At 39.9% G+C, this 16,894-nt stretch overlaps 1 protein-coding gene across 1 annotated transcript in view; it reads right to left on the reverse strand.

Moving 5' to 3' along the window:
• LOC109824401 (GDSL esterase/lipase At3g26430-like) overlaps positions 2,277-16,894 on the reverse strand; it is a 19,229-nt gene continuing 4,611 nt past the window's right edge. Inside the window, exons 3-5 of the mRNA XM_020390992.1 lie at positions 3,287-3,456; positions 2,938-3,208; positions 2,277-2,604 (exon numbers count right to left, since the gene is read on the reverse strand). Of these exons, the coding sequence (XP_020246581.1) occupies positions 2,342-2,604; positions 2,938-3,208; positions 3,287-3,456 (704 nt within the window). The 3' untranslated portion in view covers positions 2,277-2,341. The remainder of the gene's footprint in view (positions 2,605-2,937; positions 3,209-3,286; positions 3,457-16,894) is intronic.

The following is a 16,894-nucleotide window of genomic DNA, read 5'->3' on the forward strand; positions in this document are numbered from 1 at the left end:
CACCGCCGAGCTCTCCTCCGCCTCCCCAAGCTCCGACCGCGTCGCCAGCCCATTCCCCTGCTCGTTGCCCTTCGTCGCTGCCACCAACAGCAGCCCCTACACCAGCTGCCTTGTCCGCAGACCCGTAGCCTCGCATGGCGACGTCGATACATTCGACAAAAACCCGAGGCAAGATCCTTATATTCCCCGTTTATTATTTCATACAATTTTTAGATTTGTTAATTGTGCACACAAGATTCTGATTCTAGATTAGTTTATTGCAATTCTAATATTTGTCGTGCGAATTTACATTTTTAATCGTTATTTATTAGAATTTTAGATCCGTTAATAATTATCTACGTGGGCTTGTTGATGAAATTGTGAATTATCTACTTATGTTAATTTGTGATATAATTATCTACGTGGATTTGATGAATAATATTAAATAAATCATAATTATGTTATAAATATTATTTTCAAAATAATTATAATAGATTAAAGAATTTATTTTAACAATGAGATTATTTTATAATAATTATAATTTTTTTTTGAATTTTATTTTGTGGAAGAAAATCATTTAGAATGATAAATATTTTTAAAAGAATTTATTTTGGGAAAATAAACTATTTTGAATTAATGAGAATTTATCTTGTAAAAAGATAATTTTTGAATTTATAAATTTATTATTTTTAGAATAATTATGGTGAGAGATAATTTGAAAGGAATTTATTTTACCAAAGAATAAATACCCCCCATACCCACCAGGCCGTTCCGAACTGGTGGGTATGGGATGGGGGGGGTATTTTATTATTTATTTTGAATTAATTTAGTTTATGAATGTGTTATGAATGGTTGTTGACTGTGACATTTTATGTGCAAAACATCCGCTGATTCCATGATTCTTATTTTAATTACATGACGTACCATGTTTTATTTGCATAGAACTAGCTACATTTATTGTTCCTTGTTGTGTTTGAGAACCGTTAGTAGTTCATGACTCAGTGGCTTTGCACGTCATGAACAAGACTTAGTGACATGTGTGGGTACGTTGACTAAATTTAGGTGGTGAACCCAAGATCTATTATAAGTCGTGTTTGTTGACTTAGAGAAACAAGAAGAGTTGGGATGGAAAAATCTTGGTTCATGTGATCAGATATGGTTGTTGATGTATCTTCCAAACTCGCACCAGTGAAAATCGTGTAGTCACTGGGGTTAGTTTGTTGGGCCAAAGTGAAAATCATGTAGTCGATTTGGTTAGTAAAAATCGTGTAGTCACCAAAGTTTTGCTTGAGTTCAGACCAGGCTGAAATTGGATTGTGTGTAGTCCTTTGACCGATATCGTGTAGCGGCATTGGATGCACGTAGAGGATTTGTGAACAGTCAGTCATCTGATGATATGAACGTTGACTCTGTGTGAGATGTGGATCAGTGAGCTATTTTAGGATGGCAAGTACTCGACTATGTTATTGTATGTTGTAGACCTTATGATTATCATGATTTAGTAGTGGATTGCATTTTGACTTTGCTAGATTTTTAGTTGCACATATCTTTTGTCATTTCTGTTGTTGCATCGGTTATTGCATTGGTCATTTGACCGTTACTATTTTCTTTTGTGAAATCTTATCGTGTGTCATGCACGCTGACGTATACCTGTTTTCTCTAGTGTACATCAGATTTAGAGGACGGATAGGTCCAGTATGGAGATACGCCAGAGCCAAGTATTCTCAGCAGGAGTGCTTTTCAGACAGAGAAGAAGAAGAAGTCGAAGTCTAGTCTTTTCTTTTATTAGTCATTTCACTTCTGTAGTTGCTGACGGATATTAGATTATTTATGTAGTACTTTCTCTTTTAGTATTTGAAGAATTTAGATATTTTTGCAGTACTTCCTTTTATGATGTTGGACTATGTATTTTCATATTTTTAGTTGGACTATTTTGAATAAGGACATGTTTGACCCAAACTTTGTGTTTCGGATGATATTTCATTTGTGATATGACTTTTCTATTCTGAGTTGTTTATTATGTTTTTGCTAATCGTGATCGGGGATCTGTGACTTCACATTTTATATTGCTTGACGCTTAGCGTATTAGGTTGAGAAGAAATGTTTTTATTTATTCTCCTCAATCTAATACGTCGCGGGCTTGTTCACGTTCCGTTTCCTCGGTATTTTGGGAAGCGGGGCGTGACAAATTGCACTTTGGCAAAAATGGGAACACCTTAACACTAGGGATTTAGTGCGATTTTGAAAGTTCATTATAAGTTTACTGCAAATCTCTTTAAGTTCTTGGGGGCTTAATATAATTTACCGGAGGAAAGTAAATTATTCATTAGCAAAAGTCAATGCCAGAATCATATTAGTTAAATCATCTGTGCTTGTTACATGCCATTGTCAATGGAATAGTTGGATCAGAGAAGGCGCCCTCGGATATCTGATCAAACACAAATTTGTTAGCAGCCTCTGTGTAATGGACTCCATCCCAATTAACCCGAGTTAAAGGTTTTCCACAAGATTTTCCAAGCAGCTGTTGTGTTCCATTTACCGTGATTGTCTTTCCGCAACCAGCGTGAATGTTATAGTTGTACTTTCCTCCGTGTCCGCAACAAGCTACAAGGGGGTGTCCAAACCCTGCAGATTCATCGACATAGCTCTTTAAACATCTTTGCCACTTAATTCATTTACAGTACTAATTAAACTAAATGTCCTAAATTTATATATACTTATCAAATAACAAGCTTCTAATTCTATGGTTAGATAGATAAAGCACAACAGAAGTTCACTACTACATGAGTTTCATTTTTTTAAGTGATTTGAAGTACTCCAGCTTTTGCTTATGCATGAAATTGTTGAAAACGAACTAGTTAAAAGTTCAATCTCTGAACATTACTCTTTGATTCATGAAGCTTAATATATATAAATTAGAGTTTGGCACTAGTTTTACACTAGTTATTGAGCGATTACCAAATTTCCTTGGTTGGCTCACGAGCGAGTATTTGACAGAGTAGACATCTACATATGTAAATACTGCAAGAGGCAGTTGCTCTCTGAGTTGATCTACAGTTTTCTTGAGCTTTTCATTGAAAAGTTGGGCCATCTCGTTGAAAGGAGCTCCGCAACCAGCTCTATCGACCTGAGATGCTAAAATAGGGATACGATCCAAAACATAGGGGAGGCAACCAAAGGGACCGGTGTTGTGTATCCAAAAGTATCTTCCTCCTTCACCATAAATACTCTGCGAAAAGTTTCACATTAGTTTAGTGTCTCGAAGAATTATAAGGTGATGTATATATCTCATCGAGGAATCATGTACCTGTATGGCAATTGTGAACTTGTTGAGGATGTCTGGGATAGTTGCTTTAACCTCTTCTGCGCTCATGTTGGAGAAGTATCCTGATGTAAGGTCGTTCTGGCCTATATCAAATGTGTATAGTGCCCGGGAGAAATAATCTTCTTTTGGCAACAAATCTTGGAAAACTCCTCCTACAAAATCAGTTCTACATTAGTAAACATTTCATAAGATACTTTTTAGAGTTTGAAACCATTTATTTCGTTTCTTAAAGCATTGATTAGAACTAATAAAGTTCTACTGAAATTAATCAGTTTGGCTGATTATTATTATTATTATCATTTTTTTTAATATATAATAAGTAGTAAAAGCCATAAGAACTAGAACGAACAGAGAAATAGCAGTAAGTTCAAGATTAATATTGACTTCCATAATTTTTTTATAGGCAATAGTAATCACATTGAACTTGTTAAATCTATGTAATCTATACATGTAGATTAATTTTTGAGATTTCTTCCCTGAACGTGATAGGGAAAAAAATCAAACACATAAATATGCAAGAAGAACAAAATTTCTGTATTCCCAATAAAACCGAAAACTTCAAGTACCCTAACATACTGTTTTAAGGCTTCGTCCTCATATCTAACTCTGATCCCATTACCTTCGTGCTGTTTAGTTCGATTTCTAAAAAAAAGGAAAAGGAAAAGTACCAAAAATTTGATTTCCTTGTATTTCTTCAAAAATTTATAGGAAAAGTATATAAAACTCAAAGAGTACTACTTTTTTTTTTCTATTTCCTTGTTTGGTTAATTCGATTTCTACAAAAAAAGGAAAAATGAAAAGTACCCAAATTTTGATTTCCTTGTATTTCTATAAATATTTATAGGAAAAGTTCGTAAAACTCAAAGAGTACTACTTTTCTTTTCTTTTTTTTCTATTTCCTTGTTTGGTTCAAAACATGAAAATAAATTCCTAACTTTATAGAAAATAGGTTGGTTTCTTTTTCTTTTGTTTGGTTGTATATCACTTTATAGAAAATAGGTTACTAAACTTTTTCACTCACAAATACCAATGGGAGGGGGTGGAGAAATGGGGTACGGGTGTACTTAATTATTTTTAATACAAATATTAGATTTCTACACAATTTCCTCTCATTTGGGGAGGAAGTTGATTTCTATAAAACACCCCCCTTTTCCCTACTTTATAGAAAATATTTTTATAAATTTTTTTTGAACCAAACACAGTTTATCTACAGAAATCCATTTGATGTGGTTGGTTTAGATAGAGGAAGAAGAATAGGAACAGAGATAAGAACAGAGGAAGATAATGAGAAGAACTAGAGGATAAGCAAACAATAATTCTCATTCATACCATCCTCTCCATTACAACCACTATATATAACTACATATCATCATCGATCATGAATAGTTGTGAACGTTAATAGTGATGACCCGGAATGAACTTCTCATCACAATAGTAACATAACCCCTTCTCTCGACGGTCTCGCGCCTCTTGGTTAGTGATTTGACGGAATGTTGTTGTAGTAGTGTTTAAACTTGCATTCACACTCTGAGTTGGTGGAGGACCTAGTACACCAGCTGTTGGGTTGGGGGTGGTCACCTTTTTCTATAGCAAGTTCCGCTCTTCAATTAATCTGGCCACTCCAATTGCATCCACTAACGTACGTGGCTGTTTAACCTTAACGTCCAAACGTATCTCATCCTTGAGTCCTGCAACAAAGCATCCAATGAGGTAATTTTGTGGCAACCCATCAATTCTTTGAGATAGTTTTTCGAACTCAGTTTGGTAAGCAGCCACTGAAGTAACTTGTTTGAGCCGCGTGAGTGCCTCCGAAGGGTCTTCATAATCAGTCGGACCGAATCATTGCAGCACTGCACGTGTGAATTCTGGCCATGTTAATGGACCCCTAAAACTTGCTCAACCACCAATGCCATTGGAGTGCCTCACCCTCCAAATGAAAAGCTGCTAATTGCACTTGTTGCACAGGCTCAACTCCCTGGAATGTGAAATATTGTTCGGCTTTGTATATCCACCCGTTTGGGTCCTCACCACTGAATTTTGGAAATTGGAGTTTCAGGTTGGTTGGGTTGTTATTCCTAGGTCGTGGTTGGGCTTGAAGCTGCCCTGCTTCAACATCAACCAAAGGGTTGTTTTGGCCGGGTATAGCCGCTGGGTTAGCTGCTCGGATCTCGGCTTCCTGGGTCTGATGGAGACACACAGCTTATTGTTGGCCTTCTTGTTTTGATGATAATTTAACAAACAATTTACATCTAATATTATTTGTCTAGTGTTTGTATTTTGTTATTTATTGTAGACTAACAATATGTTGGAGGTTGGATAGATTAAGCCTACACGATCATATCAAGAGGAGGTTGGCGGAATTGTGGAGTGAAGCATCGTACAATTCAAGTTAAAGATCAAGTTCAAGCTTCATCCGCAAGCTTACCAAGTTGAGCTACAATGAAGATCAAGATCAAGCTTGGATAATCTAGTTTAGATTTTATATTATGTGTGTTAGATACTCTAAGCTCAATATCATATACACACACATTTATTGGTTTCTTCGTATATATATATATAGTTATATATATATACATAAGTTTTGGTTTCTATGCATATATATAGTTATATATATACATACATGTGTTTTGGTTTTTATGATATTACATACTCTATTGTGTTTTAGTACTTATTGCATAGAATATGTAATTTTGTGAAAATATTGTCTTATTAGTTTATAGACTTCAATATCAGTTTATACATGTTTTACTAAGTCTATAAAAACATTTCACAAAGTTTTAAAAGTTGGTTTATGTCAAAACATCAAAATTCAAGTATCTCATATTTTCATGTTTTGGACTATTTTGTAAAATGATGATATTTTTCATTTGGGAAGTCATTTTTGGAAACCAGTCATTGTAGCATGTTTATTATCACGTCTACAATCATTCCCCAAAGTTTTACATTTTTTGGAATTTATTTGATATTTTTAAACAGCATTTTAAAATCAGCAAAACAGTTTTCAGAACCTAATTTTCTGTCATATCAGTTTTCGGTCGACCGCACCGGTCGACCGAACCTGAGGACTCAAGAAATGTTTTAAACAAGTTTAAAGAGTTTTAAATAAGGGTTTAAGTGTGTTTTAGTGTTTGTTTGGTTTGAAGATAGTTTTCACAAGTGGAGGAGATCATCTTCTTGTTTGGGCTTCAATCTCTATCTCTCCATCTTGTCATCTATTGAGAAGTTTTCTAAACTCTACTCTAGCTTTTTATAATTATTTGTTAATTATCATTTCTATTAAAGCTAGTTTTATATTGAGTTTAGATTTGATTTTATCTCATTGTTACACACACCCACATGAGCTTATTGTATTTGCATACATAGTATATTAGGGTTGTGAGAGATTGTAACATTGAGTGTGAGCTTTCATTGTGTTCTCATCCATAGTTGAGAACAATCAATTATTGTATTGAACCTTATTGTGAGATTCACTTTGTAATACATTTATACACCGAGAGGAGTGTGTGGTGAGAGTCGGGGATCGTCCCAAGAGGAGTGGCGTCAGTTGACGAGCCTAGGGAGAGGTTGTAACCGAGCACTTGAGGGAGACACGGCTAGGTCTAACACTTATGAGGGTGTAGAGTGTGATTGCAAGAGTGTTGATTGTAAAGTTTTCGGTTAGCTAGAAAACCGAGTGTGAGGTGTAAACGTTATTCGGATGAACGTAGAAAACCCGGTTGTGATAGTGGATTTCTCCCCGGGAGTGGGGAGCGAAGACGTAGGACGGAAGGTCCGAACTCCGTGATCATATCTTGTGTTTGAGGGTGCTTTGGCGTTTATTTATACTCGTGTTTATATTTCTTGTCGCCATTGTCATTAGCTCATTATTTATATGATCCACTATCTAGTTCATTTTGTTTACCCCTTGTGTTAGTTTTATATCCTTGCATATACATATATCATATTGTATATCTCTTTGATAGGATATATCATCTTGTGTTAGTTTATATATCCTTGTATATATATATTCATCATATAGGATATATCTCATTGTTCATATTGCTTATCCTAGCTTATATAGTTGTTATATTTCATACTTGCTAGGATAACTTGTTAATTAATTTTAATTGGCATATAATCGGATTAGATTAGCATAAGACCCTAATCACCCCCCTCTAGGGTCTAACATGCAATTCTTCTAGCACGCGTTCTAGAGTTACATGGATACGATCAATGTTGGTCTCATGCTTGGCAAGAGTTCCTTCGACCTCTGCTCAAAATTCCGCATTAGTCTTGGCTCTTGTCTCCATGGTCGACCGGCTCTGATACCAATGATGTGGTTGGTTTAGATAGAGGAAGAAGAATAGGAACAGAGATAAGAACTGAGGAAGATAAGGAGAAGAACTAGAGGATAAGCAAACAATAATTCTCATTCATAGCATCCTCTCCATTACAACCACTATATATAACTACACTAATTATCTCTATCCACTAACATCACTCCTCTCTACAACTACCCACTACACCACTCCTCTCCCTACAACTATCCACCAACACCACTCCTCTCTCTACAACTATCCACTAACACCACCCTTCCCACTATCTTTGTTGGTTGCACGTATCACCATTATTTACAAGAATGTTATTGTCAGATATTTTTTCAAAATTTTTCAATAAAATGGGTGAACCAAACACCCTTTAGCTTACAACAATAGAAGACTTTTTATATAGAAACCAAACAGCTATATCCTCGGTCCTAGTTATTGGTGATAGTATTATAGCTACTGTGGAAATGAGTAGTAACTTTTCTATTAATTATCTTTTTGTGAAAAAAAATTTAACCGAAGTGTGTCGTAGTTTGTTAAAGCCCAAAGAAGAGCAACCCAAGGATTGTAGGTTCAAATCACCCTCACTTTTTTAAATTAATGTTATTATTTAGTACTAGTCCCTCTCATCTTCAATAATTGCATATTAACCCCTCAAATCTCAATAATTGTTGACTAGTCCTTCAAATTCTCAATAATTACATATTAACCCCTCAAATCTCAACAATTGCTCATTAGTCCCTCAAATTCTAAGGTCATTGTAATTTGGTACCTTAATGACAAAAGACCCTTATCTAATATTTTTTAAAAGGGTTATTTGCAATTCAACGTTTTATAGGGTATTTTTACATAGCGTTATTCAGTTATTGGCCCCTCAAATCTTCAATACTTCCATATTAGTATCTCAATCTTAATAATTACTCATTACTCCATCAAATCCTAGTCTTATTGTAATTTTATCCCCCAATGTCCAAAATATCATCATCTAATGTTTCTAAAGAGTTGTTTGCAATTTGGCACTCTAAAGTTTACATTGTTTTAAAATTTTGATATCCACAAGTTTATTTGACACCATGATACCCTAAAAATTATGTCTTTTTTAACTTTGATACCCAAACCTTTTTTGACACTTGTTTGGGTGGGAAATCGATTTCTTTATTGTATAACTTATTACAACTTTAGTCATTACAACAAGTTCAAAAAAAGATCGGTCTTTTTATAAGACCTTTACACAATAAAATTAAAATTACAATCTCCTTCAAATAAACGCAACATGTGTTTATCGCCCGCTGCTTGCGTGAGATCTTTGCATGTGACGGGGACGTTGATATCCGTTAACCACCAAACGATCAGATCAGATCTGGAGCTTCGTTGATTCGTGAAGGAATCAAGAAACCGAAGCAATTATCTCGGCAACAGCGAGATAATCACTCTTCTCGAGATCACCGCAACGGGGCAATCTTAAGGGAAGGAATCGGGCTGCAGATCTGATGAACTCCTCTTCTTTATACCGAAGAATTCGCTGATATCTCCTCCTCCTCTCTGAAATTCGTGGCTCTTCAGTCCTCAGTTCAGTAGGGCTTCGCCAAATCTCGAGAATTCCAGATCTAAAAAAATGAAGGCCCTGGGGCTGTATTTATAGGCTTAGGGACCCCTGTTTTTGGATAAGAACGATCGATTCGATCTTATCTTCAGTTTTAACCACTTAACTACGTTCATGGATGATATCAGATCAGTTGAAACAAATCCAAGCAGTTAACGGTCGAAAAACGGTTTTAAACTGCCAAAATCTAATTTTCGGGTTTGCGGACACCCGTGGGTGTCTCGGCCTGGCCGAGACACTCGTGGGTGTCTTGGCCAAGCCGAGACACCATGTGGTGTCTCGGCCAAGCCGAGACACCATGGAGTGTCTCGGCCAAGCCGAGACACCTTGGGGTGTCTCGGCCTGGTCGAGACACCCTTGGGTGTCTCGGCCTGGTCGAGACACCTCTGGGTGTCTCGCTGAGGCCTGGAACGTAGTTCTACGCGTCTTGTCTGTTTCAGTCGTATCTTCGTCGTCCGAACTCAGAATCATACTATTCAAGATGCGTCGAAAAGCCGTCGAGAAGATCTACAAGCTCCCATGATTGAATCATCTGTGGAGTGGATGGGACATGAGGGGTGTTTCGTCTTTCGTAAGTGACGCGAAGCTCCTGATTAGTTCGTGTTTCCGTTATTCCAAAGTTCCGTTGCTTCACATGGTTCGTTGACTCACTTCATGCGCTTGTCAATGTCGATTAAGCTTCTGTGACTCGGATAGTGATGTTCATCATCTTCTCTGTGCCTCGAGCTATGTGTGAGGGCCCGTAGGTAATTTTAGACGCCTACAGATACCCCCTCTAAAGTTTTTTAGCCTCATTCTTTTATAGAGGAGGCTAGAATACTTTGGATGTGATCGGTCCAACCTTCAGTCAGTATAAAAGGACCTGTAGTTAGTTTTGATTCTTGACTCCTTCGATTTTCAGTCTATTCGATATTTTGACGAATAGCTAAAGTTCTCCTGACGCTGCGTTTATCATCTGGCCATCGTCGAAGTCTTGAATCAAAACTGGTGAGTTGATTTTGGCTCATGCTGTCGGGTTGACTTTGAACTGACTACCTCTGCCACAATATATTAGCTTAGGGCTACGCATTGAATGGTGTTGCTTCAGATCGCTCGACGTTGACTTTTCGTCATAACGCGTTGACCTGCGTTGACCTAGGGTTACGCGTTGACCGGCGTTGACCTAGGGTTTCAGATCGCCCGACGTTGACTTTTCATTGTAACGTGTTGACTGCCGTTGAATTTGGGTTACGCATTAACCTAGGGTTTCGGATCATCTGGAGTTGACTTTTCATCGCAACGCGTTGACTGGCGTTGACCTAGGGTTACGCGTTGACCGACATTAACCTAGGGTTTCGGATTACCCAGCGTTGACCTTTCATCGCAACGCGTTGACTAGCGTTGACCTAGGGTTACGCGTTGACCGGCGTTGACCTAGGATTTCGGATCGCTCGCCGTTAACACAGTTTATACTCGTACGTTTGCTGGAGTATACACAGTTTAAGCTCTTAAGGTATTGGAGCATGACGGTTCCAACAGTTAGGGCTGCAAGACCAACTGTTAAAGCTGATTCATCTGTAGATATGGATCTTATCCCGAAGTTGTTAGATGCTCGAGTCACGAGACCAACTAATGAGGCTGATGCGTCAATGACTCTCACATTCATAGGATTTTTGGCAAACCCTCAGCCATCAACGGGTTTGATGAGCCTTTACCGACTACCGTTTGAGTCGGGCTAGCATGCAAATTGTTTAAGTCTGTTTAGCATGTGACGTTGTGCTAAAAGAGTTAACTCTTTTATTGATACAATATTGAATACGTAGACTTCGTCTTTCTCACGAGAATAGACTACCCGACCGCATGTATCAGATGCAGACTCAGGATTTTTGGTAAATCCTCAGCCATCAACGGATTTGACGTGTCTTTATCGATTACTGTTTGAATCGGGCTTGCATGCGGATTGTTTAAGTTCGTTCCGCATGTAACGTTATGCTAAAAGAGTTAACTCTTTTAGCGCTACAATATTGAATACGTAGACTTCGTCTTTCTCACGTGAATAGACTACTCGGCAACGCGTGTTAGGCGTTGACTTATCCTTTCTTAGGATTCGGGATAAAAGTCCCCAGACTCGGATTCTGGTGTCTTTTTTGCTCGGCGAAAGACTAAATCGGCAACGCGTGTTAGACGTTGACTTATCTCTATTTAAGAGTCGAGATAAAGTTCCTCGTGTGTGTAAGGCACGGATTATGGTGTTATTAATAACAACCTGCCACAATATCGAATATGTGGGATTTTGTCCTTTTTTACGATTAAGGGCTGACCGGCAACGCGTGTTAGGCGCTGACTTATCCCTACATAGGTTTCGGGATAAAATTCCCTTCATTTGGATTCTGATGTTTTCTTTAATCAGTGAAAGATTAAACCGGCAACGCGTGTTAGGCGTTGGCTTATCCCTACTTAGGATTCACGATAAAATTCCCCGCGCGTGTAAGGCACGAATTACGGTGTTATTAATAACAATCTGCCACAATGTCGAATATGTGAGCTTTTGTTCCTTTTATGATCAAGAACTAACCGGCAACGCGTGTTAGACATCGACTTATCCCTACTTAGGCTTCGGGATAAAATGCCCCAGATTGGTATTCTGGTGTCTTCTTCAATAGGTAAAAGACTAAACCGGTAACACGTGTTAGGCATTGACTTATCCCTACTTAGGATTCGGGATAAAATTCCCCATACGTGTAAGGCACGGATTATGGTGTTATTAATAATAACCTACCACAATGTCGAATATGTAGGCTTTTATCCTTTTTACGGTTAAAGATTAACCGGCAACGCGTGTTAGGTACTGACTTATCCCTACTTAGGCTTCGGGACAAAATTCCCCGTGTGTGTTAAGCACGGATTATGAGAGTTAAAAAGGTAGTGTCTTCTCTTGGGGCAAAGACAAACCCGATACTGGGAAGGAAGAATTTTATATTCTATTTCCAATTGCAAAGGAGACTCAAAGTGAGATTTCCACCTCGAGAATCTGAAGAGTGAAACTAAGAATGGGATCTCTACTCCGAGAATCGAAAAGATTCGGATAATCCTAACTGTCGGAAGGTTTGATTACCAAACTAAAGATAAATTTCTCGTTTATCGAGAGTTAATTGTGATTATAGCCCTAACTGTAGGAAGGTTTGACCAAGCGGGAGTTTGAGGTAACGTTAACTGTAGGAAGGTTTGATCACTTGATTTGAAAGTGGACCTCTCATTCATGGAAGGAATCGAGAGGGGATTTTGGTTTTGGCCTTAACTGTAGGAAGGTTTGACCGAGTGGGAGGTTTGAGATGATCCTTACTATAGGAAGGTTTGATCGCTCGATTCGTGGACCTCTAGTTCATTGGAGGAATCGAGAGGGGATTTTGGTTATGGCCCTAACTATAGGAAGGTTTGACCAAGTGAACAGTAAGAGTGGGAGTACAAATTACAATATGAGTGTTGATTCGTACAAATCACTCAAAGGGGGTTCCTGGTGTTAAGTGGCAAATACATAACACAGAGGGGTTTGATAATCATCAATGATCAGGAGATTAAAATTCTGAATACTATGTCTGGACTCTAACAATGAGAATGTTGAGTGCACAGACGTAGCGGGAGTTTGTGTGGGAGTTTCTTATTCATCACCTTCTTGTAGTGACCGGGTTATCCCTAAAAATACACTATGTAGAATTCTTTTGGAAACTTTCCGTTACATGAATTACCCACCCCCAGTTTTTGTAAAATTAGGTCTAATATTAAACTCAGTTGGATGACCCGGTTATCCTTAAGAATATTATGTATAAAATTCTCCAGGAACTTCCCGTCGAAGGTAGGAAACAATTTAGACTCATATACCAATTGGAGTACCGGGGAGCAGTTTAACCTCATATACCGGTTGGAGGATTTAGAAGCAGTTTATACTCGTATACTCTTCGGAGTGTTCGTTCGTCTTAATTGAACGTTATGACGCCGGCTTCAACCAAGGTTTGGATGCTATTCTTGAGACCGAAACAAGCCTTGGTAGGATGAAGGATCCTCCTATGGTACACACAGTACTTCGGATCCGCAGTATTATCAGTTTACTCCTGATCTACGATAGGCGGTAGCTTGATTTTGTTATTTTCAAAGAGGGACTCGAAAATGGCTGGAACGTCTTCGTCCTTAAAAAGTACTCTTTTTGGAGTCTCGGATCCGAACTCTTTTGCTGTCTTCGGGGTTATTGTTGTGACGTCTGATTAACGTCAACAACTGCTATAGGTGTCTTCCCCTTACCACGGGAGGCGAAGTTTGAGTTCAGAGGATTAGCCGTCGGTTGTCCCCTCTTGGCCTTCTTCCTTCTGAGGAAGCGTTCGGCCCGCTCTCCGCGCATCTTCAACTCTTTCCAGGTATTGGAGGATACTACTCCTATAACTTCCAACACATCCAAAGAGAGGTTGTTGTGGCATGTTTGGAGGATGAAGTCCTCTGTGATCGGATCTCGGCAATTCATCGCCTTATTCCGGAAGTGCTTGACGAAGTCGTTGACCGTTTCCCCGTCCTCCTATTTCTCCTCGAAGAGTGTCCTAATGGATATCTCGACGTCATCATCAAAGAAGTTGCCGAGGAATGAGCTCTCCATATCATCCCAGCTGTTGATGTTTCCAGGCTTGAGACGGTGGTACCAATCGAAAGCAGGCCCACGAAGGGTGCCAACGAATGACCGAATCATCAAGGCTTCATTGCTAGAAATCATGCCTAAGTGGGATTTGAAATAGATCAAATGTTGAGTGGGCGAGCCCTTCCCGTCGAACGGCGTGAAATTGATCAGGTTGAACTTTGCCGGATACAAGATTGAATCCTACTCTCTTGGGTAAGGACATGGAATCCCGGTCTTCTTCACCTCTCGAGCAGACATCAGAGCGTCGATTTTGCTCTCGAGATCTTTCATCTTTTCGTCCTCGTCTATATCCTGTTTTGGACAATTTCCAGGAGGAATAATGCGGCCACCCCTAACATTGTCATCTTCGGCGGGACTACCCCCAGTATTGTTATCTTCAGTGGGGCCACTCCCAGCGTTTTGGTCAACAGGAGGGTTCTCAGCATTGATACGTTCATCCACATCTGAATCGCTACCTGCTTGGTTAGCAAGGTTGCGATGGCTGAATTCACCGAATTGACTGGACAGAGCCCGAATTTGTTGGTCATGCTCTTCCTTCATCCGTATCATGGTCATTTCCAATTCGAACTTAAAGTTCTCTTTTTGCCTAGCCAAAGTGTCCTCGATGATTTTGGTCATTTGTTCAGCGTTGATCATGAACGCCTCACGAGATCGTCCTATTCTGGACACCGTATTGTAAGAAGTGATGGCAGAGTTCGTATCTGATGCTTTATCATCTAAGGATAATCAGCTATTCATTCTCTGATAGTCCCTACGCCTAGTAGGTCCCGCGCGCAACCGAGTTATACGTTGGGATATGTCCGAAAAATGATGGGAACTAAAACTTCGCGTTAACTTCCCTTTGTCGACCATATTGATGGTGACCTCTGGGAGTTCATCATCTTGCGCAACTGATCTTTTTCTATAGAAACGCATTGGCTTGGACTTGGACGTTCTGGTGGAGATCTTTTCAAATACCGAGACTCTCTGTGAAGTGGTCTTGGGGTAGCTACACACTGATAATACTGTCCTGATAAGTTTGGTACACGGACAGTGAAAATCCGCTTCCCGGGTACTTCTCTTTCGAGATTTATTAGTACCCCCAGCCCGATATTACAACTCATCGACGTTGAGGTCAGAGTAACATATCGGTTGTTGGTTTGATTCCTCAAGTGGAACGTTGTTGTTTGTTCGGTGCATCTTCTTCTGAATAGGTAGTGCTTTATTGGCTTTAACAGGAGTCACACGTTTGGACTTACACCCATGTGAGGATGAAATTTTAACGGGCTCCTGGTTTTATGCAGGCATCTCCACACGGGTAGTTACGGGAATCAACTTGTTAGGATGTCGCGTACGACCCCCGGTCTGGATGGTTGCTCGCGGTTCCTTCAACGGTCCCAAGCGTTCCTTAATAGGCGCTTTGCCTTGATCTTCGTGTAAAGGATCCAGCCGATCCTTCAACAGAATTCTAAATTTGGAGAGGTCCACGTCACTGTAGGATTTCACCGAGGGTGTAGTGGCAGAAGGAGCGGGATCCGAAGTTGACGAAGGCTGGGAAGCAACATTGCTTGCTTTTGCCTTAGGCGTTGATTTGGCCTTTGGCATCCAAATTTGTTTGGATCTCGGCGATCTCTTAACCGCCTCTTTTTTTGCATTTCTTGTGCTTTTCACACAAGGATCTGGGCATGCGCAAGAAGTGCGAGACGCTTCTGAATGTGCTCCTCAAGAGTGGAATAGTTCCGTTTGACACGAACTCATTCGTTAGTAGGTGGTTGGGAGGAGGTTCACGAAGCTTGCTATGGAGATGGCTTAGCCACTTGGCTCTTTCTGAACTCCAGATCCGCTTGGTAACGGAGTCCGTCCACTTGATCTAAAGCCTTGGCGAATTGGCGCGCGAGACGTTGGCATTGCCATTGACGTGCTTTCTGTGATAGAGTTGACGCATCTTCAGCAGTCGACTCCTTGATTGAAGAGGAGTTCAGATCTACAGATCTGGCTTCATTGGACGCCGACGGATCGTTGCGAGGTGCATCTGCAGCAGCGGTAGCGGGGAGATCACCTTCTTGAGTCCTCAGATCTGAAGACCAGCGGATCTTCCTAGAGGAGGAGGCCTTCTGCGCTTGCGAGGAGAGGCGAACCTGGAGGGGGAGGAGGAGGAGACGTACTCCTCGAACTTCTGTTGGTTGAACTCATATTCGACCTCTTCAGCCATGGGGATCTTGATCGTCGGCTGCGGCACGACAGCCTCAGTAATGAGACTGTTGGCTCCCACTGTGGTCGCCGGCTTGTTTGGGTGGGAAATCGATTTCTTCATTGTATAACTTATTACAACTTCAGTCGTTATAACAAGTTCAAAAAAAGATTGGTCTTTTTATAAGACCTTTACACAATAAAATTAAAATTACAATCTCCTTCAAACAAACGTAACAGGTGTTTATTGCCTGCTGCTTGCGTGGGATCTTTGCCTGTGACGGGGATGTTGATATCCATGGACCACCAAACGATCAGATCAGATCTGGAGCTTCGTTGATTCGCGAAGGAATTAAGAAACCGAAGTAATTATCTCGGCAATAGCGAGATAATCACTCTTCTCGAGATCGCCGTAACAGGGCAATCTCAAGGGAATGAACCGGGCTGTAGATCTGATGAACTCCTCTTCTTTATACTAAAGAATTCGCTGATATCTCCTCCTCCTCTCTGAAATTCGTGGCTCTTCAGTTCTCAGTTCGGCAAGGCTTCGCCAACGCTCGAGAATTCTAGATCTGAAAAAATAAAGGCTCTGGGGCTGTATTTATAGGCTTAGGGACCCCTGTTTTTGGATAAGAATGATCGATTCGATCTTATCTTTAGTTGTAACCACTTAACCATGTTCATGGATGATATCAGATCAGTTGAAACAAATCCAGGCAGTTAACGGTCGAAAAACGGCTTTAAACTGTAAAAATCTGATTTTCGGGTCTGCGGACACCCGTGGGTGTCTCGGCCAGGCGGAGACACCAAGGGGTGTCTCGGCTTGGCCGAGACACCATGTGGTGTCTCGGCTA

This window comes from Asparagus officinalis, chromosome 9 (assembly GCF_001876935.1).
Source record: "Asparagus officinalis chromosome 9, Aspof.V1, whole genome shotgun sequence".
NCBI lineage: Eukaryota > Viridiplantae > Streptophyta > Magnoliopsida > Asparagales > Asparagaceae > Asparagus > Asparagus officinalis.